Source organism: Dendropsophus ebraccatus, chromosome 1 (genome assembly GCF_027789765.1).
Source record: "Dendropsophus ebraccatus isolate aDenEbr1 chromosome 1, aDenEbr1.pat, whole genome shotgun sequence".
NCBI lineage: Eukaryota > Metazoa > Chordata > Amphibia > Anura > Hylidae > Dendropsophus > Dendropsophus ebraccatus.
In genome coordinates, this window is record NC_091454.1 from 99,018,046 (window position 1) to 99,044,983 (window position 26,938).

Here is a 26,938-nt window from a genome sequence, read left to right on the forward strand (position 1 = left end):
ACAACCTATCCAGGTGAGTGGATTCCTGTAAGACCCTGCTACCATTTACCTGGTCATCCTTTATTACACGAGGAAGCGCCCCCTGTCTCTCTCTTTCTCATTGCAAATCAATTAGCCATTCACTTCAATTTAATGTGCTGCACTTAACATTATGTGAACAGCTATTATTTTTGGACAATGCTCAATGAACAGCGTCCGGAAATAATTGGCAGGTACATTATTTTAACACCTGCTCTAAAGAACGGGTGTTTACATAACAATATGTGAACACAGCGCGTGTCATTGTATTGATTTCAATGCAATGCCGCCTCTGCAGTAAAGAACGGACACTTGATACCATTGCAATCAGCGTCCTTTCTTTACTGCAAAGTTACGTTGTGTGAACATACATTGTTTTATTTTCTGTGAAAATAATGGTCGAATTTAGCTTTAATTTTATCATGGACGAACCTAGCCTCAGGCTAAGTTCACACACAGTAAAATCAAAAGCAAAATACAACAGGAAAATAGGTATAAAACACAACCATATTTTGAATCTAATTATATTTTGTCTGTGCACACATATGAAAAATTATATTTATACAATTTGTGCACAGACTGACATTTTTCCATCAATTTTAATTTAGCACATTATTCAAAATGTGACTGCGTTTTATGTCTATTTCACTTTTATATATATATATATATATATATATATTTTTTTTTTTTTTTTTACTGTGTGTGAACGTAGCCTTTAGAGGCAGAGGCAGATTTGTGCAACATACACATGCAATTACAATTGTGTGCATTTTTCTTTTCCTGTGGCTAGCTACAATCTTACTACCACTCATATCTGCATGAAAGATTTTATTAGGGGCTGCTATTGCAGATTCACAGAAAAGATGGCACAGCATGCTACATTATTTTGTTTAATAAAACACAGACACCTTTATGGAAGCCTAAAAGACTATAATAAATCAACATGGTCCATTGAATTTCATTGGTATATGGCATGTGGTGTTGAAATTAGTTTTTTAGCAGCTTCAGCAGTGTCCTGCCTCAGCTGCTGATTGGAAGAGAAGTGATATTGAAGATAGCGGCCGGAGCGGTATGTATAATTTTCCCTCTTTCAGGTTAACCAGCTACTCTCCGCTCTGCCAAGCAGGGGGCACCTAGTTCAAAACTTGAATCTCCCATTGTTTTCAATTGGGCTCATTACTCGAGTCAAGCATTGAAACATACATTTTTGTGTTTAATCAACTTTATTAGAAATATATTGAATTAAAAAGGAAAATGTAAATATTGCATTGACATAAATATTCTAACCATTTACCAGTGCCTTAATTAGAAATTCCAGCCTGCAGTCTTCTTTGGTATGATGGCATGATTGCATACCTGCCATTCTCTGCAGATCCTCTCAAGCTTTGTCAGGTTGGTTGAGACCATTGGTAGACAGCCATTTTCAGGTCTCTACAGACATTTTTGATTGGGAGTAGGTCAGGGCTCAGGCTAAAGGCCCTACCACACAGAGCAGTTACATTCGGGCAGATTTGCCCCATGTAATAAAGACAATGAGTCAATTAACAGTTTTGTCTTCCAACATGTTGAAAAATCATTGTCCACTGACTGAACATCGCTCTGTGTAGTAGGAGGTGTGCGGTCAGTGAGATAAAAGTATATAATAATAATTTATAACATTTATACCTGCCCACACTCCCCGATGTCCTCCTTCCATTTCCCAACTCACCAGAACCACTGTGAAGCTCCTACACCTATCTCTGAAGTGACAGGACCCACAGCCAATCACTGGCCGCAGCACTGTCCTGTCTCAGTCATTGATTAGCTGCACAATAGTGAAGCCATGTAATAGGCTCTGGAAGTGAGTGTTGACCTAGCAGATAGACACTCACTTACTCGAGAAATAAGGCTGTTTAATACAGCCTTAGGTTACTCAGTCATTTACAGCGTTCCTAAATCACTCCTATGTTGTCTTGGCTGTGTGTTTATTAGGGTTATTTCCCGTTTTAATAAGTTTATAAAAACATCTAAAATTGTGTTTTTACTTTTTTATTTCGGAGCATTGAGGATAGACTGATGAGTGACTATTTATTTTGGATATGCAAAGAAGGGGTCCGTGGAGCCTCAGTTACGAGTCTCAAAACACGGGAATAGCCAGATATCCCTCTCTCCAGAGAAGGAAGCCCATTGCCAAGGGGTGCCTCCTAGTGGGGAGAGCACCAAACCACCCTGATACGTAGTCCCTCAGGTCCTCACTCTGTTGCGAGCTTTGGGACCTAAATAGGGAAACACCAGGTTGGCCCCTGTAAGTCCACGGACCCCTTTGCATATTCAAATTTTGTAGGGGACAACCAGTGGAGACTTGTAAATGAGTACTCTATTGGATTTTTTCGCTCTTCTCCCTGAGTTCAGTGATTGTTGTGTTTTGTTGGACTTTTTATTTTGGCACAAGGTCTTGACTTAACAAAATGTAAAAAAAAATATGTCAAATTATAATGGCCTGCCGAATGCATTATATCCGAATACATTATGTATATGTATATATATATTCCGAATGCATTATTTCCAAATACATTATGTCCTCAATCACAGCCCTTAGCAGGCTGTTATCCAGCTTTCCCTGCGTACAAAAGGCCAGACCTCCTTAGGGCCCTATTCCACGGGACAATTATCATTCGGATAATCGTTAACAGTAAACGATCTCAAACGACCGCTATTGCGAACGGCCTGAAATCGTTCACCTAATAACAATGATCATTACTAAAGATCGTTCTTGCAGTCATCTTGTCGTCCCTGCTGCGAACGACCGAAGGACGTCTTATTCCATGTGAACGATTTGCGAACGAGCAGCGATAAAAATAGGTCCAGGTCTCATTAAGCGATCAACGATTTCTCATTCGTCGTTTAATCGTTAACTGCTATTCAACTGAACAATTATTGCTTCATTCAGAAACCTCAACACTCAAACAGTCTCTGACTCCCTTCTGCCTCTCTCCACCATACACTCTCTGAACAACACTGACACAGCCGCAACCTTCTACAATTCCACAATAACCTCAGCCCTCGACTCTGTTGCCCCTCTCACGAAAAAGAAAACACGAAGCACGAACAGACAGCCCTGGCACACCGACCTAACCAAACAACTAAGGCGAGTGTCCAGAGCTGCTGAACGGCGCTGGAAGAAGACTGACTCTAAGGAACACTTCCAAACATACAGGAGAGCACTCCTTGAGTTCAAATCTGCCCTCACCTCTGCTAAACAGGACTACTTTTCTTTCCTCATATCTTCCTTATCTCATAACCCTAGGCAACTGTTTAACACCTTCAACTCTCTTCTCCGCCCCCCACTGCCACCCCCCACATCTCTCATCTCTGCTGAGGACTTTGCCACATTCTTCAAGCAGAAAATCGATGACATCAGAGGAAGCTTCAACTCACAGTCCCCTTAGCCCCCCCTCATGCCTGTCTACTGCCCGTCCCCACTAACTCACCTCTCCACCATCACAGAAGAACATCTCTCCAAACTACTCTCCACATCGCACCTCACCACCAGCGCACTTGACCCTATTCCATCCCACCTTATCCCCAACCTCTCCTCAGCACTTGTCCCAGCACTAACCCATCTCTTCAATCTATCACTAACTTCTGGCATCTTCCCATCTCCATACAAACATGCAACCATCACACCCATCCTCAAAAAGCCATCCCTTGACCCTACCTCCTTATCCAGCTACCGCCCCATCTCGCTTCTCCCCTTTGCCTCAAAACTCCTGGAACATGTCTACCATGAACTTTCCTCACATTTTTCATCCAACTCGCTTTTTGACTCCCTGAAATCCGTTTTCCGCTCCCACCACTGCAATATCACAATAACACTGCAATACCAGACCTGACCAATACCACCATACTGTGACTGGATAACACCGCCACACCAGACCTGACCAATACCCACCATACTGTGACTTGATAACACCGCCACACCAGACCTGGCCAATACCACCCTACTGTGACTGGATAACACCGCCACACCAGACTTGACCAATACCACCATACAGTGACTGGATAACACTGCCATACCAGACCTGACCACCAAGTTTATAAAGTAAGCTGCAGCACATTCCCATAGCAAAACAGGCATTTTTTAAGTAATTGGTTCCCTTTAACCCCTTAAGGACCGGGCTAATTTTCGTTTTTGCATTTTCGTTTTTTACCTCCCTGTGTATATAAGGCCATAGCAGTTGCATTTTTAAACCTACGTACCCACATGAACCCATATTTTTTGTGTCACTAATTGTACTTTGCAATTCCAGGCTGAATTTTTGCATAAAATATGCAGCGAAACCAGAAAAAAATTATATACGCGGTGAAATTGAAAAAAAAAATTCTTTTTCTTTGGGAGGGCTTTGTGTCCTATGGAAAAACTGACATGTTATATATGTTTCTCAAGTCAGTACGATTAAAACGATATGCAACTTGTATAATTTTTATATTAATTGATGGCTTGTAAAAAATTAAAACCTTTTACAGAAAATAAACGTTCCTTAAAATCGCTCTATTCCCAGGCTTATAGCGCTTTTATCCTTTGGTCTATGGGGCTATGTGATGTGATCTGTACTTTCTATCGGTACCTTGATTGCGCATATGCGACTTACGCCATTTACCGTGAGGGATCATGAATTAAATAAATTAATATTTCGGGCGATTACGCACGCAGCAATACCAAACATGTTTGTTTATTTATTTATTTATTTTTATTTATTAAATGGGAAAAGGGGGTGATTTGGACTTTTATTAGGGAAGGGGCTTATTTATTAATAAAAACACTTTATTCTTTTTTTTACATACAGTAATATGAAGCCCCCTGGGGGACTTTTATATACACAGCACTGATCTCCCATTGTCAGATCGGTGCTCTATTATAATGGTCTGCTGCAGACCATCTAAATAGATTGCCGAGCCGGGATCAGCGTCATTCCGACGCTGAGCGCCGGCCGTCTCATTTAAACGTATCTCCCCTCCGCGATCGCATCGCGGGGGGGAGATCCCCCACTAGACACCAGGGACAGGGGCCACATACAGTATTCAAATGCAGCTGTCAGCTTTGACAGCTGCATTTGAACAGTTAAGTAGCCGGCCGCGGCAGCGGCTAATACCCGCAGTCCATGGCTGCACGTAGCAACCGGGGACCACGGGCTGCAGAGAGGGCTCACACCGGGAGCTCCCTCTGCTTCCCCTTAACGACCGCATGACGGGTATACCCGTCATGCGTCGTTAAGGGGTTAAGTTTGAATGATATGATTTTTTGCACAATACTCTTTCCAAGTAATAAGGCCCTAAGTGCTCGCTCAGCTGCTTCTAAGCCACACACGACTAGAAATAAAAAGTAGGGATAAGCAAATTTACAGTGCTAGTAAAGCGATTAGCTAGGCTCGGTGGTTGGCTTGTCAGCCACCTGCATTTGAACTCTGTACCACTCCATCGCACTCCACTTCCGGTGTCTATAAAAGCTGGATCCAGTCCTGGGAAACTTGGGTATGCTTCCCAGGACTGGATCCAGCTTTCCCAGGCACCCAGAGTGGAGCTGCAGGGAGTGGCATGAAGTTCAAAGGTAGCTGGCTGACAAGTCAACCGTCGAGCCTAGCCAATCACTTTGCTGAGCTGGTACTGTAAATTCTCCCCAATAAAAAAAAGAATGTCAGCAATAATACAAGTTATACAAGTATACAAGTTAGTCAAGTAGTATATAAATTATTAAACAAGGATTAAGTATAGATTAACTTTGAATCTGCCCCTCCCCCTAAATATGTAGGTTCTGGTGTTCCAAAGGATCATAATAAAGTCTTTGACAGTAGCGTAAAACCTCATGGGGACTTCGGGACAATTTTTCTGTTATTTCAGCTAATAAATATTTTATTTAGTTTGATAAAGATGTAGAGAACATGGATATTTTGCTGCTATTAACCCCTCAATGACAGAGCCAATTTCCATCTTTGCGCTTTCGTTTTTTCCTCCTTGTGCTTAAAAGGCCATATCACTTCATTTTTTAACCTAGAGATCCACATTATTTTTGCGCAACTAATTTTGCACCGCTAATTTTATTTTGCAATAACAGGCTTAATTTTTGCATAAAGTATGCAGTGAAACCAGTAAAGAAAGTATATGTGTGGTGAAATGGAAAAAAAAAAAAAGCATTTTTTTCTATTTGGGGAGGTTTCGTGTTTATGCTGTACACCCTAGGGTAAAAATGACTTATATATGTTCCTCAAGTTAGTACGATTACAACGATGTGTAACTTTTATTTAATTTGATGGCTTTTAAAACTTAAAAAAAAAAATGGTTATTAAAAGTGCTCTATTACCATGCTTATAAGGCTTTTTATCCTTTTGGTCTATGGGGCTTTGTGAGGTGTCATTTTTTGTGCCATAATCTGTACTTTCTATCGCTAACTTGTTTGCCTATATTATCACTTTTTACTAAAATATTTTCCAAAAATACAAAACTTTTCTTTTTGGAATTTTTTAGCGATTACTCCTTTTACCGTGCAAAATCAGGAATGAAATAAATTAATAGTTCTGGAGATTACGCATGTGGCTATACCAAAAATGTTTATTTATTTATTTATTTTTATTTATAAAATGGGGAGGGGGGGTGATTCAGACTTTTATTAGGGAGGGGATTTTTTATTAATAAAAAACATTTTTTCATTTTTTTTTTTTTTACACACTAACTAGTCCCCCCTAGGGGACTTTTAGTATTACTACTCTGATCTCTTATTAAGATCTATGCAGTATAGATATACTGCATCCCCCCACGAAACCACCAAGTATGGGTGAAAATAAGCTTTTAACCCCTTAACGACGGATGACATACATCCGTCGTGATACGATTGTGGAGGGGAGATCACTTCATCTTACTGCCCTGGGATTCAGCGTTGGAATGACGCTGATCCCGGCTCGGTATTCTAATGATCTGGTCTGCAGCAGACCAGACCAATAGAGCACCGATCTAATTGATTGGTGCTGTATAAAGCATACTACACTGATCCCTATGGGGGGATCAGTGTAGCTTTATTAGAAGTTCCCCTGGGGGACCTCTAATTAATGACCAAGTTAAAAAAAAGGTTTTTCTATTAATAAAAAAAACCCTCCCCTAATAAAAGTCTGAATCACCCCCCTTTTCCCATTTTATAAATAAAAGTAAATAAAATAAATATACATATTTGGTATCGCTGCGTGCGTAATCGCCTGAACTATTAAATTTTCCCATTTTAGATCTCGCATGGTAAATGGTGTAAGCGCAAAAACCTTCCAAAGTGCAAAATTGTGCATTTTTGGTTGCATTAAATCCAGAAAAATTGCAATAAAATGCGATCAAAAAGTCGCATATACGCAACCAAGGTACCGATAGAAAGAACAGATGGTACAAAAAATGACACCTCACATAGCCCCATAGGATGAAGGGCGTAAAAACAAAGACAAACACATCTAATTTTATTCTGGTTTTGCAGTGTTTTTTGTGCAAAAATTTTGTGTGCCACTGCAAAGTAAAATTAGTGGTGTAAAAAATGAGTGGGCTAATTAGTGGGCACAGCGATCAGACCATGCCTGCTAATTGCCATGGTCCCGGGCTGCAGTATATTTAGGCCCTTGGTCGTTAAGGGGTTAAAATAAAAGTCACTTAAAGATATTTGCATGTAAATCAATGTAAAAATGTTTTTTGAATTTGGCACTTGGAAAAGGTTTCAAAGTGCTACTTCTCCCCGCCGCATATAACTATACCTTATGAGTTGGAGCTTACTGCCGCGTTGCCATATTTATTGTCTAGAAAGTGAAATCCAATAGGTAATATCAGTCTGCGCTGGGCCTCACACTGTAGACAGGAGGTATGGGGATGCAGTTGGCAGGCTTTTCTTATAAGTTATAGTTTCATGGTACTTAGAACCCTATTCTTACCAAATTTAAGATAGGTTTACATTAGAGAAATTACTATTGTGCACAGTGCTGCACTGTCATTTTTCACAAAAGTGGAAGTACATTTTAGAATAGTTGGATGGCCTAAATACATTTTGCAGCTAGTTTTAAAATGCTCAAGGAGAAAACAAACAGGAAACTAGTTAGTTTCTTTTTCTATAGCCAAATGACATAAATGAGAATAGAATACATTTATTGGCCATAAAATGTTTCCATAGAAACAGTATAGCTTTGAACAGTATTGTTTCCAGCTTGGTCTCATGACTTTGTAGTATGATAACGTTTGATGTTTCCATATGGTTTACATTACATAGGCTTGTCTGCAAAGTCCTCAGCTGCCCCCAGTACTTAATTGCACATATTACACAAAAGTCCATTCCTGATGGATTATTTATTCTTTTTCTTACTGTGTAGTATACTCTACTATGACAGTCAGCGTTCTTTTTTAATTTTATCAGATATGGATTAACCTGTGTAAACCAAATGAAATCGGCCTGTACCCTTTTGCTTTGATTAGTAGTGGTGGTGGGGGTCTTCTGGAGCAATGCACAGGCTCCAGACACCACCATTCACTAGGTAGTTTTATTATGCTGCCTCCATCTCCATCTAGGTACACAGCAGGGGTTACATGGGGGGCACAGAAATTTTTTAAATGGGGCACAGGAAATTATTTAATGTACTGTATGGAAGCACAGAAAATAATTCATATTTTGAGCACAGTGTATATACAGTATATATACATACATACAGATGTAGCCATTGTATTATGATACCTAAATGACACAGTAATCCGGTCAGGGAGATCAATTAATGGGGCACAGAAAATGTATTCTTATTTGGGGCACAGTGTATAACACACACACACACACACACAGATGTAGCCATTGTTAACATGATCCATCAAGATCAATAGATAAATCATATATGGGGGAACAGTATATATAGGTCATTATATGGGCACAGTATATGTAGATATTTCATATACAGGGGCACAGTATATTTATTAAAGGGGTTATCCCATTAATGCTGTAGTCACTTATATGTTCTGCTGTGATGACGGGTGTAACAACAGCTCCCAGCATATCCTTACCACTTATGTCATACAGGGAGCTGTAGTTTCACATGGTCAAAACTTTTTTAGCACTTACCCGTATTTGGCAATTGATATATTTGATGTGGTATTATTATTATTATTTTTATTATTACTAATATTAATACCATCATCATCATCATCAATGTGGAAACAATTTTCTGCAACATGCTACATTGTGGGCACCCATCACACCAAGTAGGGAACTTATTGATAAATAACATTTATTACACACAGTGGTTCCTGGTTGTGTGACCAAGAATCGCCATGTAATCCCGGCTTTAAACTGGGTTCACACTGTGTTAACCCTTTGTATCTTAGGTACAGTATATACCATCCTTCTTTCAAAGAGGTATAATGACATATACCATGACCTACTGGGATTGTAATGGTGTGAATGTAGTTTACCATTGATAGTCATCCTGTGTAATAGGGCCCTAAGCCAGGAATGTTTGTCATCTGCTGATGTTACCTCTGGGTCGGGGTTGGACCCACTCAGACTCACCCACAACCCTCCTACCCCCAGGCTGAGCCCATAGCTATGCCTCTGCTGTGAAGATAATCATTAAAGTGACATTGTCACCCCCTTTGTGCATTCTGACATCTCTACACAGGTGTAAAGGGTAAATTTAGCGTTTTTCATACCTTATTTCATATCATACGTCATGGTGCTTGTTCAAGTAAAAAGTCATCTTTTATCAACTGCAGATTGTGTTAAGTGGGCGTGGCCTCGCGGCATTAGCGTCCCTTAACCCTGCCCACAACTGCACCGTTGGTCCCGCCCCCTTGACACCCATTTATTGGCCGACGTAAAGGGGGTGGGGTCTAGACCTTTCGGCTAGCCTGTTCCAATGGCCGGCGAGGGGGTGGGCCAACTGTGGTGTTGTGGGCGGGGCTAAGTAGCACTAATGCCGCGAGGCCACTTAACTCAATCTGCAGTTGATAAGAGATGACTTTTTACTTGAACAAGCACCATGACATATGATATAAAATAAGGTATGAAAACCGCTAAATTTACCCTTTACACCAGTATAGAGATGTCAGAATGCACAAAGGAGGTGACAGTGTCACTTTAAGGGTTCTTAAAAAACATTACAATGTTTGAGGTAAAAAAAAACTGAAAGGAAAAAAAAACGGGTTTTATTAGTATAAATAAGTCTTATAAACATTACAAATGACATGGAAAGTGGTTCTAAAAGACTTTGCAGAAATAAAACAGTGTTAACAGGCCTTATGGCATTTCTGCTACAGATTATTAAATCTAAGCTATGTGTTATTGTCAAGCAAGAGGTATATTAGTGAAGTAAAGCCTCACAGATATGTAGTCCATTTACCACTATGATTTATCTATGCTTATGCGTAATAGTTTACATTTGGTATGCCTAGGGAATGTTTCTTCTCAGGCAGTATCACAGACATGTCCTGCTGAATCTTCACATAGCTTTAGATATTATGTGCCAAGAATTTACTCCTTGGAACCCATCCAATTCCAATCTCCCACAATGTTCAAAAACTCTTTTAGACTTCTAGACACTTTAGGCATAGTCATATACCAGCTCACTTACATTAGTGTTATTTACTAGTGTACTACTACTAATGATAATATTTTTTCACATTTTTATATTTGAAAATAAAAGAAAAAATACTAATTTGCTCTTGAACAACCTCTGTAGGTTGTCCCTGTCTATATTTAACACCATCAATTTGAGCAAGAATTGAGATTTTTGGGAAACTAAGTTGAATAAAAATCATATTTGTTGAAGGGGGGGGGGGGGTCATTTGCTGTGGCTGTCAATCATTCTGGAGGAGGAGCCGGAGCCTGAAGACACAACATTTGGACAGGAGAGCTGGAAAGACAGGATGCCAGATTACAGTAGCAGCACACTAGGTAAGTATGTACTGCTGTGTGATCTGGAAACTGACAGCAGAGATATTTGTACATCCGTACTGTCAGTTTCCCTTTATTGTTATTGGCCGCACATAACCCTGTTTACACAGGGAGATGTGCAGCCGAAAAAGAAAAATTTTGAAGCATGTTCTAAAACACAATCAGCTGAGGGTTGGGCGTTTTCCGGGCCCTCAGCTGATCACTGTCACTTTTAAGGGCCTTTTACATGGGCCAATAAGTGTGCAAAAAACATTAAATCATTCAAATATAAGCAATAATCTTCAGGTGTAAATGGTGAAAATTCGTTGATATGTCATTGATCACATCTTTTGAGCTGACCTCAAGTCTTTTAGTGTGAACACTCATTATTCACAGCATATAAATCTGAACGCAAATCCGATCATTCACAGTGTATTAACAAATGCAATTACGTTCACATTAATGACTTTTCGCAGCAATTTATCTTCTCATCTAAACGTCTGTCATTTAAAATAAAATCATTGCTTGTCACTCGCTAAGTGAGCACTTAAGTGATTTATCTGTACGTGTAAAAGCACCCTTACACAGGCCGATTGTCGGCCATAGGAGCGTTTCTTGCAATACTGATAATCAGCCTGTGTAAAAGGTCCTTTAGTGTGGTACCCACTAAGGGTATGTGCACACTACGGAATTCCAATGGAAAATCCATTGCGGATTCCACAGCTCGCAGCCACGCACGTCTCCGCTTGTGCCATTCTGTTCGATGCATCGGCGGATTCCCGCTGTCTGTCCAAAGAATGAACAGGTTAATTAATGTTTAATGGCCTGACTCGCAATTCCATTCTAGTTCACCCCAAAGGTGTTTGATGAGTTTGAGTTCAGGTCAGTCAGGTTCTTCCACACCAAACTCCTAACCAAACCATGCCTTTATGGGCCTTGCTTTGTTCACTGGAACACAGACATGCTGGAACAGAAAAGGACTGAACCCAACTATTTCCACAAAAATGGAAGAATAAAATTGTGCTAAAATATTGAATTGTACCTCCAGCAGCACTGTGCATTATAGTCATTTTTCTAAACTACTTCTATTTTGAATTACCGAGCTTACCAAGCTTCTTCCCATTTGCCACAATATATTACTGTGTATTAAGAGACAGAGTTCCCGCTCAGTCTCAGGGTCTTATTTTCAGCATGAGACCCTATGTAAAGCAATTCATTTTTCATCAACTTTCTTTTATTGAATATGTTAGAACAAAGAGCAAACAGTGAACAAGACATTGACATGGGTAAATGAGAGTGGCTGTGAGACGTAGAACATGTACTTTGCAATCAGTCATCCAAAACTCATTGTAAGATTTTAATATTTTTAGCAAATAGAAAAATAAAAAAAACATCAGTAGGCTGAGAATATGTTGTTGAGAATATCTCTTCTAAGGCTATGTGCACACAATGTTCTTTTGCAGCTGTCTTTTTGGACGGCTGTCTTTTGTTATTTACAAAATTAATCATAACAATTGATCATTATTTGCAGCCGTAATTATAAAAGACAGTCATCTTTTGGTGTCAAAATGACAGACGTTCAAAAAAACTGCTGCACAACAACATTGTGTTAACATAGCCCTAGAAGACATATTCTCAACAATATGAATAGTTGTTTATCAGACATGTATAGAGTTCAAATATAATGCGCCTCAATGTAAATACGCAATGTAGATAAAAAAGGAGATGTAAAGGAGGGAGAAAGAAAGTATATAGTAAAGAGAGGAAAAGGCGGAGTGGGATTAAGAAGTGAGGGGAGCATCATGTAATTCTACGGCACTGGGTCTCATGCTAGACACAGGTGCTATGCAGATGGACTGAGAACTCCATCTCCTAAAGCACAATGATATGGGGCTGGGAGAATGGGCACTCAGGCACAAAATTTAAAATAGATGTCATTTTGAAATATTACTATTGTGCACAGTTGTTCATAAAACTATGAAGGTATGCTTGAAGATCTCTCTAAGAAGCCCTAGGCCAGGGATGGGGAACCTTCGGCTGTTGCAAAACTACAATTCCCATCATGCCTGGACAGCCGTAGCTTTAGCTTTGTCCAGGCATGATGGGAATTGTAGTTTTGCAACAGCTGGAGGGCCGAAGTTTCCCCATCCCTGCCCTAGGCCAAAGTCTGAAAAACAACCCCATAGCATTATCCACCAAACTGTACAATTGGCACAAAGCAGCAAAACTGGTAACATTCACCGGACATTTGCCAAACCCAGATGCTTTCATCAGACTACAAGAAAGAGAAACATGATTCATCCCTCACAGAACACATTTCTAGTGCTCCAGAGTCACAGTTTCCACAACTCCGTCCAGCGCTGGTCACTGTGCTAGGTGATGTAAGGCTAGCATGCAGCTGTTCGCCCATACTAAAAAGCTCACAGCTCACAGTTTTTGTTTCTAATTTTAATGCCAGATGAGGCAATATTAAGTCAGCAGAACGTTGGCAACTTTTATGCACTATGCTTCTCAGCACTTGGTAAACCTGTTCTTTACCTTTACACAGTCTTCCACTTTGTGGCTGAGTTGTTGTGGTCCCTAAAAACTTTGATGACGACATTTATGAACACTTCCATATTTGTACGCCGGTGTTAAATTAGGTAATGCCCCCAACTGATTTACTAAGAGGCGCACGCCTCTTAGGGAATCCAGCCTAACCTGTGCCTGCCATATGGCAGCCGCACAAATCTACACCTGTTCAGGAGCAGTAATTCATGGTAAATAAGGCATGGGAGGAGCCATGCTTCATCCTTACCTTGCTGCGCTCCCCCCCCCCCCCCCCGCCCGTCCATCAGGCAAGCAGGGGATACAGCAGGCATACGCCAGTGTTCAATAATACCACTCACAATTGATCAGTGAATATATTGGAGGGAAGAAATTTTGAAAACAAAGGGGGCATTTTCATGTTCGTTGCAGACGGGGGAGGCATGTAATGGATTCGTTCCCCACCTGGCGTTATGTGTCAATATCATGCTGGCAGTGAGGAACTCTTTGAACCGCCGCGGCACTGTAGTGACAAAGTCACAAATTTGCAGATGTGTGAATTCCCCTAACTTTTTATAGTGGTAGTGATTGGTACTTCATGAATGATCAGTTTAAAATGAACTAATCTTTAGGGTGCCTTCACACATACCGTATCGCTACGTATTTATCGCTGCGAGTTTCTCGCACATAAATCCACAGTGATACTGATTGCTATAAAGTCAATGTATGTGTATTCTCACTGCGTGTTTGGTGCGATTTTTAAATGCGAGTTTTGATTTTCACATGATTTTCACAGGTGAGTTAAACACCACAAAAAACGCAGCTACTTTCGTGCGAGTTTCATGCGATAAATAGGCAGCGATACGGTATGTGTGAAGGCACCCTTAAAGTGACCTAAATGATTTAGTTCACTTTCCTGGCAATGATTAGTTCCAAATGAACTACAGCTGGGGGGTTCCAGCCCAGCAGCTCCTGCTCTATTACTGTCACACTGCCATTTGCTTTTCAGTCCCCCATGCTGGAAAATCTAAGTAATAAAACACAGCACATCCCAGAAAATACAAATTAGAAAAATAAAAACAATGAAACTACACTATACACATCTGTGTGTGTGAGAGAGGGAGTGATTTGTTTCACTACCGAGCTCAGTAATTTACATGTGATTTAACTGGACTCCTGATTAGTTCCCCTGTAGCTCATTACTAGTTCCCAGGTCACGTGATGATTAGAGCGAACCTCGAGCATGCTTGAGTCGATCCGAACCCGAACTTTCGGCATTTGATTAGCGGTGGCTGCTGAACTTGGATAAAGCCCTAAGGCTATGTGGAAAACATAGATATACTCATTGGCTGTATCCATGTTTTCCAGACATCCAAGTTCAGCAGCCCCCGCTAATCAAATGCCGAACGTTCAGGTTCGGATCGACTCGAACCCGAACCCGGTTCGCTCATCTCTAGTGATGATCCATCATCACCTTTAAGGCTCCTCAGGACCTGTAGCCTGTAGCCATAAGAGAGCCTGTACTGTACTTCTCTTTACTCCACCAGGTATCTTGATCATATTACAATATTTTATCAATGTGTGTTTCTGGCATTTTGCACCCTATAGCCTATAGGGAAAATGTCATAGCTAGAGCAGGGAATTATTCTGAAAAAGTTAGCTAAATCACTGAGCTAAAGGACGCCAAAAATAAAATTGTCATGTGGGTATGAGGGATATGAATGTGAGTATGTGGGGTATAAATGTGGGTATGTGGAAATCAATGTGAGTATAGTGGGTATGAATGTGAGTAAGTGGGTATGTGAGTAATGTATGATTCCCAGCTAAAGTACAGCTGCAGGGTTTTTGGACAAAAAATGCAATAAAGTTTTAAAAACAGAAAAAAACAAAGTCCATTGTATATTACATAGTAGTATATAAAAGGATAATTTGGTAGAATTCAGTATGACACCATGAGCTTGTTATATATGTGGTCGCATTAACAAAAATAATAACTAATGAAATGTCATCATTTTACCGAAATAATAATTTTAAATAAAACCTGAATTCACTGATTAAAAGGCATGTCACAATATTTTTGTCCATATAGATAATGGGGCAGATTTGTCAAAGGGTGTACAATATAGACTGGTGTAAACTGCCCATAGCAACCATCACAGCTCAGCTTTCATTTTACCAGAGCTGGAAGCTGAGCTATGGCTGGCTGCCATGGGCAGTTTACACCAGTGTACATTTTACACCCTTTGATAAATCTCCCCCAATGTATCTATGATATACTTGACAAATATCTACTTAGATATAACCAGATATATTACACCTACACATACCTATAGGATAATGTTAATAGTTGTAGCACAGCAATGTCTAGAGCATTATCAGGTCAGATGTGACTATGTTTTGCAGCCATATGTTACTGTCTGTAGTAAAATTAAAAAAGATGTAAATACAGTACGTACATTTATGGTGTTTTGATTTGTGACTAGAGCTGCGCAACTTTGCAATACTAGCGAAGCGAAGGGCTTTGTTAGGCTCGGTCTTTGGCCTGTCAGCATGCTGCCTTTGAACTCAGGGCCGCTTATCTCTAGGTGCCTTGAAAACCTGGATCCAGTCCTGGGAAACTTCTCCTAGTTTCCCAGGACTGGATCCAGCTTTTCCAGGCACATAGTTCAAAACATAGTTCAAAGGCAGCATGCTGACAAGCTGATGACTGAGCCTAGCGTTTTGCTAGTAATTTAAATTAGTTGATTCCTATTTGTGACTTTTGGTTGGGTCATAAAAAAATGCCAGTTACATAAAAAAATGTTAATGCATTTTAAAATGCATTTTTTAGGCAGAAAAACACATTGTATAGAAGCCTTCAGAACATTTTCTTAAACATCCCCTACAGTATATTAATACATAGCATTTAAGTGATAATTTTTGGTATGTCCAAAATATCCACAAAAAATGGCAACATGTTACATGTAAAAAGAAAAAAACCCTGTCACATTAAATGCACTTTTAATGCATTTGAAAATGCCAGAGAAATCACCATGGGGTAATTCATCAAGACCTACAGTACATAAGCCTGTATATCATAAAGCCCTATACTCATGCCCCATGTCAGATATGGTGAGAGGTGCATCTCTGCAAATGTGAAGCTGCCAGACAGTCGCAGATAGCTCTGGAGCTGGTGTACATTTTGGCAGGATTTAGGCCTGCTAGCAGGAGTTAATCATGAGAAATCAGGCACATACATTTGGGAAAAGGAGCAGATTTATTTCGCAATTGGCTCGGTGCGCCTATTTCGCCTAAGTACGCTAGGTATAAGTTTGATAAATTTCCTCTAATGTGTAGAAGCCCTTACAAAGTTTCCATAAACCTGCTTCATAGTACTACACAGTGAGGCTGCAGTCAACCCAGCAGCTTTTTGGGGGAGTACTGCCACTGCAGTTTTTGAGCCAGGGATAGACGTGGATTTAGCAGTAAATAGAAGTCTTTCCTTTATACTTCCCATTCCTTTGAAATCCACTCTTAAAAAAACTGTCATGTGTGCCAATAATATCATACAGTTATTAAGATGTATTTACACAAGACTAAAAAAGGAGGGGCTTAGTTGGTTTATTGATTCAACATTCTTTGCTTAATTATTAGGCCTACAGTCTTTATTGATTATATTAATATTAAAATTAAATAGTATTTTGATTTCTATGCCTTAATACATATTATATAAATATAATATTTTTAGTGCTCGGTAACTTGTGGAAAGGGGACAAAGCATCGAAATGTTCACTGTATGTCAAATGGCCAACGCGTGGATGATTTGGATTGTAAACACTTGAGGAAGCCTCGCGTGCAGAAGAGATGTAGGGCTGGCAGGTGCCCTTCATGGAAAAGTGAGCAATGGAAAGAGGTAAAGAATGTATTAGTACAGTTTTTTTTTTTTTTTACATATTAAGGCTAAGTTCACACAACGTATATATTCATTAAACAACGACAGTTGTTGCTAGTTTTTGCAACAACGGCCGTTATTTAATGACAACGGATGATCGTTTTCATTACTATGGAATCCCGGACGGAGTGTATACACACTGTATCCACTCCAGCCAGGATTCAATGTGGTTGCACAAAAAACTGACTTGTCAATTTTGTGTGGCCGCTATTCATTAAATAGTGGCCGCACAAAATTGACTGTGCAGGCAATGTAAAGTGCAGCTCCGGGCGTACTTTACATTGCCTCCTATGGTTAATTGAAGTGCGGGCACACCCGAATGTGTCCACATTCAAATTGCCAAGAAGGGATGTTCTTCTGGCTGGTACTCAGTACTGGCCAGGGTGAACTTCACAGACAGCGGTCGTCAGTGATACGGCTGTGTCACAGAACGGACGCTGTCTTAAAATGTGTGAATGAGGCCTTATTGCACAAATGAATTTTTATTAACTATTATGTATGTCCTTTTGCATTTCTTTTCATCTTCTTTAGTGTTCTGCAACCTGTGGAGCAGGAGTCCAGTATAGACAAGTGTACTGTAGGCTAAAAGGACAAAGCCAAATTAATGCAAAATTTTGTAGTCCTACCACTCGCCCAGACAGTTACAAATATTGCACTTTACCTGACTGCATCCAGTACCTTTGGATTGCAGATGAATGGCCAACTGTGAGTATTGATGATGATGATGATTAAGAAAAAACAAATTTAGTATTTTGGATTTCCTGAAAGAGAAATCGAAGCTCTGGAAATATCTAAAAATGTTACATAAAACTTTAGTTTTGATATTAGTTGTTTGTGCCAACTATGTGCTCATAACAACACTGTATGTATTAGTGTTCTGCAGACTGTACTCAAGAAGAAACCAGGAGGATAATAAAATGTATGGACATTCATGGAAGATCTGTGAATGAGTCCTATTGTGACCCAGCTTCAAAGCCTACTGCCACTAAGAAGTGTCTAAATACTGCCTGCAAGCATATTATTGTAACTGAAGATTCCTCTCAGGTATTGGCCTTCTTACATTGAACAACTTGGCAGATATTTTGCCTAAAATTTAACAAAAAAGCTTCAGCAAATTGTCTTATAGATTTAATGGGGACATACTAGACTAGAATGTCATTTAAAACTATTTTTATTACCACCAGGAAATGAGCGAATCCACAAATATCTGTCCTTTTACAAATGATGTCACCCCCCCCCCCCTATTTATGTAATTGATGCCTTGGCCTTTATGCATTACTTTTTAAATAAAATGTATATTTTGGTAGCAGCAGCATTAGTGTTAGGAATACCGATAAATAGCAATACACATAAACGTTAACATATTTTATTTCTGTCTCCTCCTGTAGTGTCCTAGAAGTTGTTGGTTTGGCTTTAAACCAAGACTAACAATTTGCAGAAAAGTGCATTCAAAGTCTAATCAATATAGAGATGGCTTACGAACTGTCACTTACAAAAGCTGTCCTGTGCGGCAATATTCATTCCACTGGAAGTGCAATGAACACAGTTGTCTTCAGACCCTATTTTGGAAAGTTGGAAAATGGAGCAAGGTTCAGTATAACATTTCAGATCATATTTGAAATTATATGTATATACAATTGTATGTATAATTTGTATGTTAGGTAGACAAGTTAATAGCTCTGCACTTTCCCAGTCTTATGTGTCTATTGCATCTTAAAGACCTTTCATTTTACCCTGTCTTTTAAACATTACATCCAAGCCCTTACCACCTCCTATTGCCTGCACCTCAAAAAATCTCCAGTCCTCACAAGCCTTGTGTCTGTTTCTATTTCTTATTGTCTATTTCTCACACAATTGTCCCCATGTCTTCCATACATACCTATACTCGAAAAGTTGCCACTCTAGTACATTAGATTCTTCTTCACTATCACCTTGCAGAGGCAACCTGAAAACTGTTATATGAAAAAAGCCTACAAAACTACCACTACCTGCCATCACCAGCTGTCTTTCTTCTTCCTATGTGCAATATGACCCCTCATAAGCAGGATCTTCTTTTTTTCCTTACTATCAATACAACTTAATGGAAGCTTACATTTCGAAAGCCTTACTGTAGTTTTCATTTGTACCATTTTGGAGTAAATATAGATTTTTTGTTACTTTTTATTTCTAGTTTCTGTGGGGTAGAATAAGCCATGCAGCACAAATAATGGATTTATTTTATAGTAAAAATTGACACAATTGTAGTCCTGCAATTCTGTAAAATAATATTTACTGCCACTGTTTCTGATTGCCCATAACTAACCTTCTTCTCTTAACTGTATTGTTTTTAATTTTAACAGGTTTCAATCAATCCCTTCTTTCTTCTTACCTCCAGGCTATACAGAAGTTATTTTAAGTCTTATGCCCCTTTTCCACAGGTCGTTTAGAGGCGCAAACGAGCGCTCTCAGCGCTCGTTTGCTCCTTGTTCCCCGCTCGCTGCCGCCGCTATACAGCGCGGCTGCAGCGAGCGGGTGAGTGCGGGAGGGGGCGGCGGAGAGCTGCGGGGGGGCTGCCCGGGGCAGCCCATAGGATATAGCAGCGTCTGCTGCCGACGCTCCTATTCAATGGAGCGACGGCAGCAGATCGCTGCTATATCAGTCGCTTGTTTTTCAACATGTTGAAAAACAAGCGACTGCAACGATCAGCCGACATGAACAATGTCGGCTGATCGTTGCACTCTATTCCACCGGACGATTATCGTCCATAGCGGCCGATAATGGCCGAATACGAACGATAATCGTTCTGTGGAATAGGGCCTTTAGGCTATGTTCCCACAGCGTTATTTCGTGTCCGTTTATAATTTTTTAAATGACGTCAGTCATTTTAAGTCCGAAATGACATAAGTTATTTTTAGGATTGGCTGCCCGTATAACAGATGCTGGTACATTATTCTAGTTTAGGTGGACTAATTGGCCTTTGGGTGTGTATTTCATTGAAAGTCCATTGAATTTAATGGTAAAACAGACAAAGGACTGTGAAAAAAGAAGAACTGTGTGTGTGTGTGTGTGTGTGAACAACTAAAAACTAACGTGCACTAAAAACTAACGTCCACTGTGCAAAAGACGTCTGAAAATAATTGACATTACCATTATTTTGACACCCGCGCAGATAACTTCCATCATTTTATACACTATGTACATTGGACGTCTGTCATCCTATTGATTTCAATGCATTGTATTGCAGTCAGTTAAATTGCAGCAATAATGGACGTCCTTTTAAATAGGAAAAGCGGACGATTTTTGAAGTGACTAGAAAACGCTGCGGTGCATCTCTGTTTTTGACATATATGTGGGGAGCATTGCATTAACACAGTGTTAATCCAGCCTCATGACATTCCATTATTTTTGCATTCAGAATGCCTTCATACCCTCTTCCTTTTTCCATATTTTGTTAGTGGCCTTTGGCTAAATTTTTATTTATTTATTTTAAATCAAGTTTTCCCCCATCATTCTGCACTCTATATCCCATAATGACAAAGCAAAAACAGAATGTTGGAAGTCTTCGATAATTTAGAAAAAACTAAAATACTACATTGACATAATAATTCAAACCCTTTTCTCTTAGCTGTACTTAGGACACCGGCTTTTTTTACGCCTGGCTTAAAAATGTTCCCGCAGTTCCGACGGTACACAGATTTATGTAGAGGTGCACTGTCTCTACATAAATCCTGTGCGCACCAGTGTGCACACGGAGGGAAACCTACGCCAGCCCAGAACCGGCGTATGTTTTCTTGTCATTTTTACAATGGAAAAATTATGAATTCAGCGGACCCAGAGTCCACGCCTTCCATTACATCCCCTCTCCACCCCTCCCCGCCACCCTAGTACAACCGACGTAAACTGGGCTGATGCAAAAATTTTATGTGCAAAACAGGCGTCTGCAAATAAATTTATTCACAACAGCCAATTTTACACCAAAAAATTACACTTTAAGGCTGGGTTCACACTATGTATGTGTGCGGCTGTGTTTTTTTATGCGGCTGTAAATGTGCGGATGAAACTACGGCCGTGGGAAAAAATAGACATGCGGCTGAAAACATACGGTCATTTACTTGGAAATCTGGTTCAACTAAAAATAACAAATAAAATCTTAAGAAAGTGAGGCAAACACCTCTGGATGCATCTGGGAAAGCAGGGAAACAGTTTACATGAATCGCTATTACCAGGGTTTGCGATCCTCTGCAGTAATGCCGATGCCGATGCCTCTCATGTTTAATATATTGAATTAATAAAACACATTTTCGTTGTAATAAAGTCCCTTTCATTGTTCAATAATTAAATTAAACGATTCCATCATTTTGCAATTAAATATACTGTTAAAATAAATATATATATAAATAAAAGTATATTTATATATATATTTATTTTTTGACAGTATATTTAATTGCACAATGATGGATTCGTTTAAATTAAATTATTGAACAACGAAACTGATTTTATTATAAAAATAGGGGGGACCCTATGCGGGTTTTTTTTTAAATAAATAAATAATAAAAAAAAACGCATAGGGTCCCCCCTATTTTTATAACCAGCCGGGTTAAAAACCAAACGACAGCAGCCTGGTAACACCAGGGTGGGAAGAGCCATTGTTTTAGGCCCTCCCCAGCCTAAATCTTACCAGCCTGCTGCCGCCCGGTCCAGGAGCGCCAATTTTGACGCTCCGGGACCACTGGCACCCGGCTCTTCCCAGTACCCCTGGTGGCATTGGGTACTGGGGTAATAATAGGGGGTTAGTTTTAGCCACTTTATACCGGCTAACACTAGGCCCCAACTTAGTAATGGATTCCGTCTATTAGACGGCTTCCACTACTAAGTCTATAAAGTAAAGAAATAAAGACAAGACACAAGTTAAAAAATTTTTTATTCAAATAAAAACACCCCCACACCCCTCATTGACCATTTTATAAAAAAAAAACAACAAACAACCGCTGGTCATCGACGTAGTCCACGGAATCCGACGTAATCCCCAGGATACCGATATCTGAAAAACAAAAAGGGAGAAACACACAAAAAACACACAAACAGGAGCACAACACCCATCATTGTGAGCGGTGTTGTGCACCTTACAGTATGCAGCATCTTTATAGATCGCTGCTTACAGTCTGGCCCCCAAGGGGTTAAGGGAGGAGGTATTGTATCCCCCTTAACCCCTTGGGGGCCAGACTGATGTCAGACTGCACCCATCCCAGCAAGGAAGGGGTTAAGTGACCCCCCCTTCCTTGCTGGGAGGGGTGCAGTGCCGGGGAGGGGGTGGGGAGAGCTCTATACTCACCCCGATGTTGTCTCTTCGCTGGTCCGCAGCACAATGAAGTCACTGTGCTGCGGACCGGCTCTTTATATGTGCGCTCAGCCGATCAGCCAATCAGCTGAGCGCACATATAATTCTAAATGTTTCTTCTAATAATGCTATTGTGATAACATAATTAGAAGAAACATTTGATGTTTTAATTAAAGTAAAGTGATGATTAGTACAGAAAGCTCTATTGCCGGCAACATGAATTAACGGCTTACTGGAGCTTCCTGTACTAATTAATATTTAATTAATAAAACACATTTTCGTTGAAATAAAATCAGTTTCGTTGTTCAATAATTTAATTCTAACAAATCCATTATTGTGCAATTAAATATACTGTCAAAAAATAAATATATATATAAATATACATTTATTTATATATATATATATATATATTTTAACAGTATATTTAATTGCAAAATGATGGATTCGTTAGAATTAAATTATTGAACAACGAAAGGGACTTTATTACAAAGAAAATGTGTTTTATTAATTTAATATATTAACTATTAGAGGCATCGGCATTCGGCATCATTGCCGGCTATTTTTGAAGTACTCCGTACGGACCGTCTGTCAATCCACGGCCGCATTTCCAGCCGCAAACAATGGTCTTGTTCATTTTTTACGGGTCCGTTTACGATAGGGCCGTAGATTCATACATAGTGTGCACTGTGCAGCCGTATATCTTATACTTTTCAGCGTACGCATGAACCACCAAAAATACCGCTGCACAATTACAGCCGCAAATACAGCCGCACAGTTACATAGTGTGAACCTAGCCTAAGGCTGTGTTCACACTGCGTATGTTACCGGCCGTAGTGCAAACCACGAATATATGCACGTAGTTTGGAGGTTGATGCGTTCGCTTGAAAGTATACTATATATGCCCGCACAATGCACACTATGTATGAGCTTACGGCCGGATCGTATACGGCGCCGTAATAAGTAAACAGGACCATTGTTTGAGGACGGAAATGTTGAAACTCACGGCCGTGGATTTCCATGCGCTCCCTTGCGAAGTACTTATTTCAGCCAAATTGAACTTGATTTTTCGATCCAAAAGGTTCTGTGTGGTTTACGGGGCTGGGCGAAGATTTCCAAGTAAAGACCTGTTTCAGATCACTTTGAAACAAGCTAGGGAAGCATAACTGTACTACGGGCGTATGTTCGCGGTTCGTATGCATCTGGCCGCATGTCTATTTTTCCCACACCCATAGTTTCAGCCGCACATGTACGGCGGCATACGAAATGCATCCGGACTCGTACGCAGTGTGAACATAGCCTTAAGCTTATCCCCCCAAACATCCCCCTCCCCTCCCACTGCTAAAGCACCTTTTGTTAGACTACAATTTTCTTAGGTATTATGGCACTAGGTCTGCAAACTTGGATATGGGATTTCTTTGGGTTGAAGTTGACAGAGTCCCTTTAAAAATACAAAATATACCTAATTAGTTAGTTTCATTAAAAATACAACTTATCCTGCAAAAAACAAACATTAATATAATGTTAAAAGATATGGTTCAATAGAAGTAGACAAACAAAAACTACATACATTTCTGTATGCTTTAAAGGGTTTTTTGTAGGAAAAAAAATATTCATGCACAGGATAGGCTATCAATAGTTGACTGGCGCTGCCAGAAGAGGGGTAGTACCAGGGTGCTGCAGCCTCAGCTCCAACTGCAGTGACTAGAAGCTAAGGCTACAGTATCCCAGCCCCCTACTTGATATAGTATGGAGTCAACTGCTTTCAGATAAACCCCTTTAATGCTAAACTAAGCCTGGTCTTGAAGGGTGAATGCTTGATCTGCACTGATTGAAGTGGAGCTCCAGGTTGAAGAAAAATTCTATAGAATGCTGGGTGTCAGAGTTGCAAAATTCAGCCCTGACATTTGATGATCAATAATTTATGTAGTAGAGAATAGCCAGACATTATATTAGATCTTGTACACACTGAGAATCTAAGAGCAGGTATTACTTTAGCTTCTTTACGTTATCTTATGCTTTTTTTTCATTTACAAGGATATAGTCCACAATACTAGTATGAAACTGAACAGAAATTCATATAATAATGCTGGGAATGCTACTTGAATATACAATTAATGCTACTTTATACATTCTTCATACAGTGTTCTGCAACATGTGGTATTGGCTTCATGGAAAGAAAAGTTGTATGCATGACTGAAAACTATGTTTCAAGTAATCTGTGCCCATCACATGTGAAGCCCCGAGATAGGAAATCGTGTGTGTCAAAATACTGTGAGTACTATTGTTATTATTGCTAATACATTGAATATATCCATTATAATGTACTGATATTTTTAATTAGGTGTCATCTACTACTAAAAGTATAGTACATTTACTGAAAGAGTAGTAGATATTTGGAACAAGCTTCCAGCAGATGTGGTTGCTTAATCTACAGTAACTGAACTTATCCATGCATGAATTTAAAGGGGTACTCCAGTGTGGGGGTTATTTTTAGATGTGGCTGGGGAGGAGGTGGCTGAAAAAAAAGACGTTCACTCACCTCCCCGATTCCAGCGGCGGGTCCCGCATCGCGGCGCTCCGGTGCCCGGTTCCCGGCCGCTTCCTGGTCTCTGATGCGGACCCGAGACGTGACGTCTCAGGTCCTCTCAGCCACTCAGTGAAGGGATCCCGCCTCCTTAACTGAGTGGCTGAGCGGACCTGAGACGCTGGACCCGCCGCTGGACCTGAGACACGGGACCCGCCGCTGGAATCCGGGGAGGTGAGTGGACGTCTTTTTTTTCAGCCACCTGAAACAATCTTCTATGTTTTTGTGGTATTGCAATAGGGTATGATGGCCTCTTCAAATGACCTAAGATTAAAAAAAAGGTTAAGTCAATTAAGTTCAACCAATAACCCTACTGTGTTGATTTAGAGGAAGGCAAACACTCTCATGAGGCAAATGCCAACTGCCCCATAGCATGCCATCAGTGGATTGGAGACCCTCTAAACAGTCTCTGTCTTTTTCTTTGTTATTTGTTTATAAATGAGGCTTAATTGTAATACCACACACAACCTGAGGACAGGGGTGGCACAGTTTTTGCATGAACGTAGCTGTGTTTTAACCCCTTCCCCCAATATGACGTCCAGGGACGTCATGAAAAGCATTGCCATTCTGCATCATGACGTCCCTGGACGTCATGCCTTCTCTGCCTCCCCCTACTGTCCCTATATGAGATCTGGCAGCAGGAGGAGGCTGTGTCACACAGCCTCCCCCTGCAGCCCCTGCCCGGAGGGGAGCCGCGCTCCCCCCGGGCAGTTAACCCTATAGACGCCGTGGTCGTTGCGACTGCAGCGTCTATGGAGAGATCCGCAGGCTCCCTCGTCCATCGGGCAGCAGGAGGAGGCTGTGGCACATTGCCTCTTCCTGCTGCCACTGCCGATATCCTCCAGAGGCCCCCCCCCCGTGTCCTCCCCGTGCTTCCAGTGCCCCCCCTCCCCCGCCGCCCGGAGCTTACAGCACCATGCCCCCTACCCGCGCCCAGAGCTTACAGCCCCCCGGCGCACGCCCGGAGCTTGCAGCCCACCATTTCCCCCGGAGCCAGCAACCCGCCTGAAGCTTTCAGCAACCCCCCGGAGAAGCCCCCCCCCCGCCGGGAGCTTCCAGCGCCATCCGCCTCCGCCGCCCCCACGCCCGGAGCTTCCAGGCTCCCCCCCAGAGGTGGCCCCCGTCCGGAGCTTCCAGCACCTCCCGGGGGTTACCATAGTAACCCGGCCGCTACCCTGTGCGTCTGGGTTACTATGGATAGTAACGATCAGGACCCTGCACTGCAGGGACCTGATCGTTTGAATGAGTGGTCAGTGTGTTACACTGACCACTCATTCAGTATATAATGCAGTACAGCACAGATCAGGTGCTGTACTGCATTATATATATACCTGCAAAAGTAAAAGTAAAAAAAACACACACACACAAATACATACATACATACATAAATTAAATAAATAATTAATAAAAATAAATAAAATATATAAATATACACATTCCCCATCCCCCTTTATAAATGATCCCCTATAAATAAGATACATATGTTTGGTATCATCGCGTCCGTAATGACGCCGTCTATTAACCGGTTACATTATTTAACCCGCTTGATTAACGCCATAACAAAAAAATGAAAAACTAATCAAAAAAATAAAGAAAACAGCAATCAAAACATCATATGTACCCAAAAGGTGTACCACTAAAAACTTATCCGCTAGC

The 26,938-nt window shown here is 40.6% G+C and overlaps 1 protein-coding gene across 1 annotated transcript in view; it reads left to right on the forward strand.

Moving 5' to 3' along the window:
* The window catches only part of ADAMTS20 (ADAM metallopeptidase with thrombospondin type 1 motif 20), a 140,126-nt gene that overhangs the window by 103,457 nt on the left and 9,731 nt on the right, over positions 1–26,938 (forward strand). Inside the window, exons 29-33 of the mRNA XM_069975985.1 lie at positions 17,178–17,342; positions 17,913–18,086; positions 18,255–18,425; positions 18,770–18,970; positions 24,840–24,969. Coding sequence (XP_069832086.1) covers positions 17,178–17,342; positions 17,913–18,086; positions 18,255–18,425; positions 18,770–18,970; positions 24,840–24,969 — 841 coding nt within the window. The remainder of the gene's footprint in view (positions 1–17,177; positions 17,343–17,912; positions 18,087–18,254; positions 18,426–18,769; positions 18,971–24,839; positions 24,970–26,938) is intronic.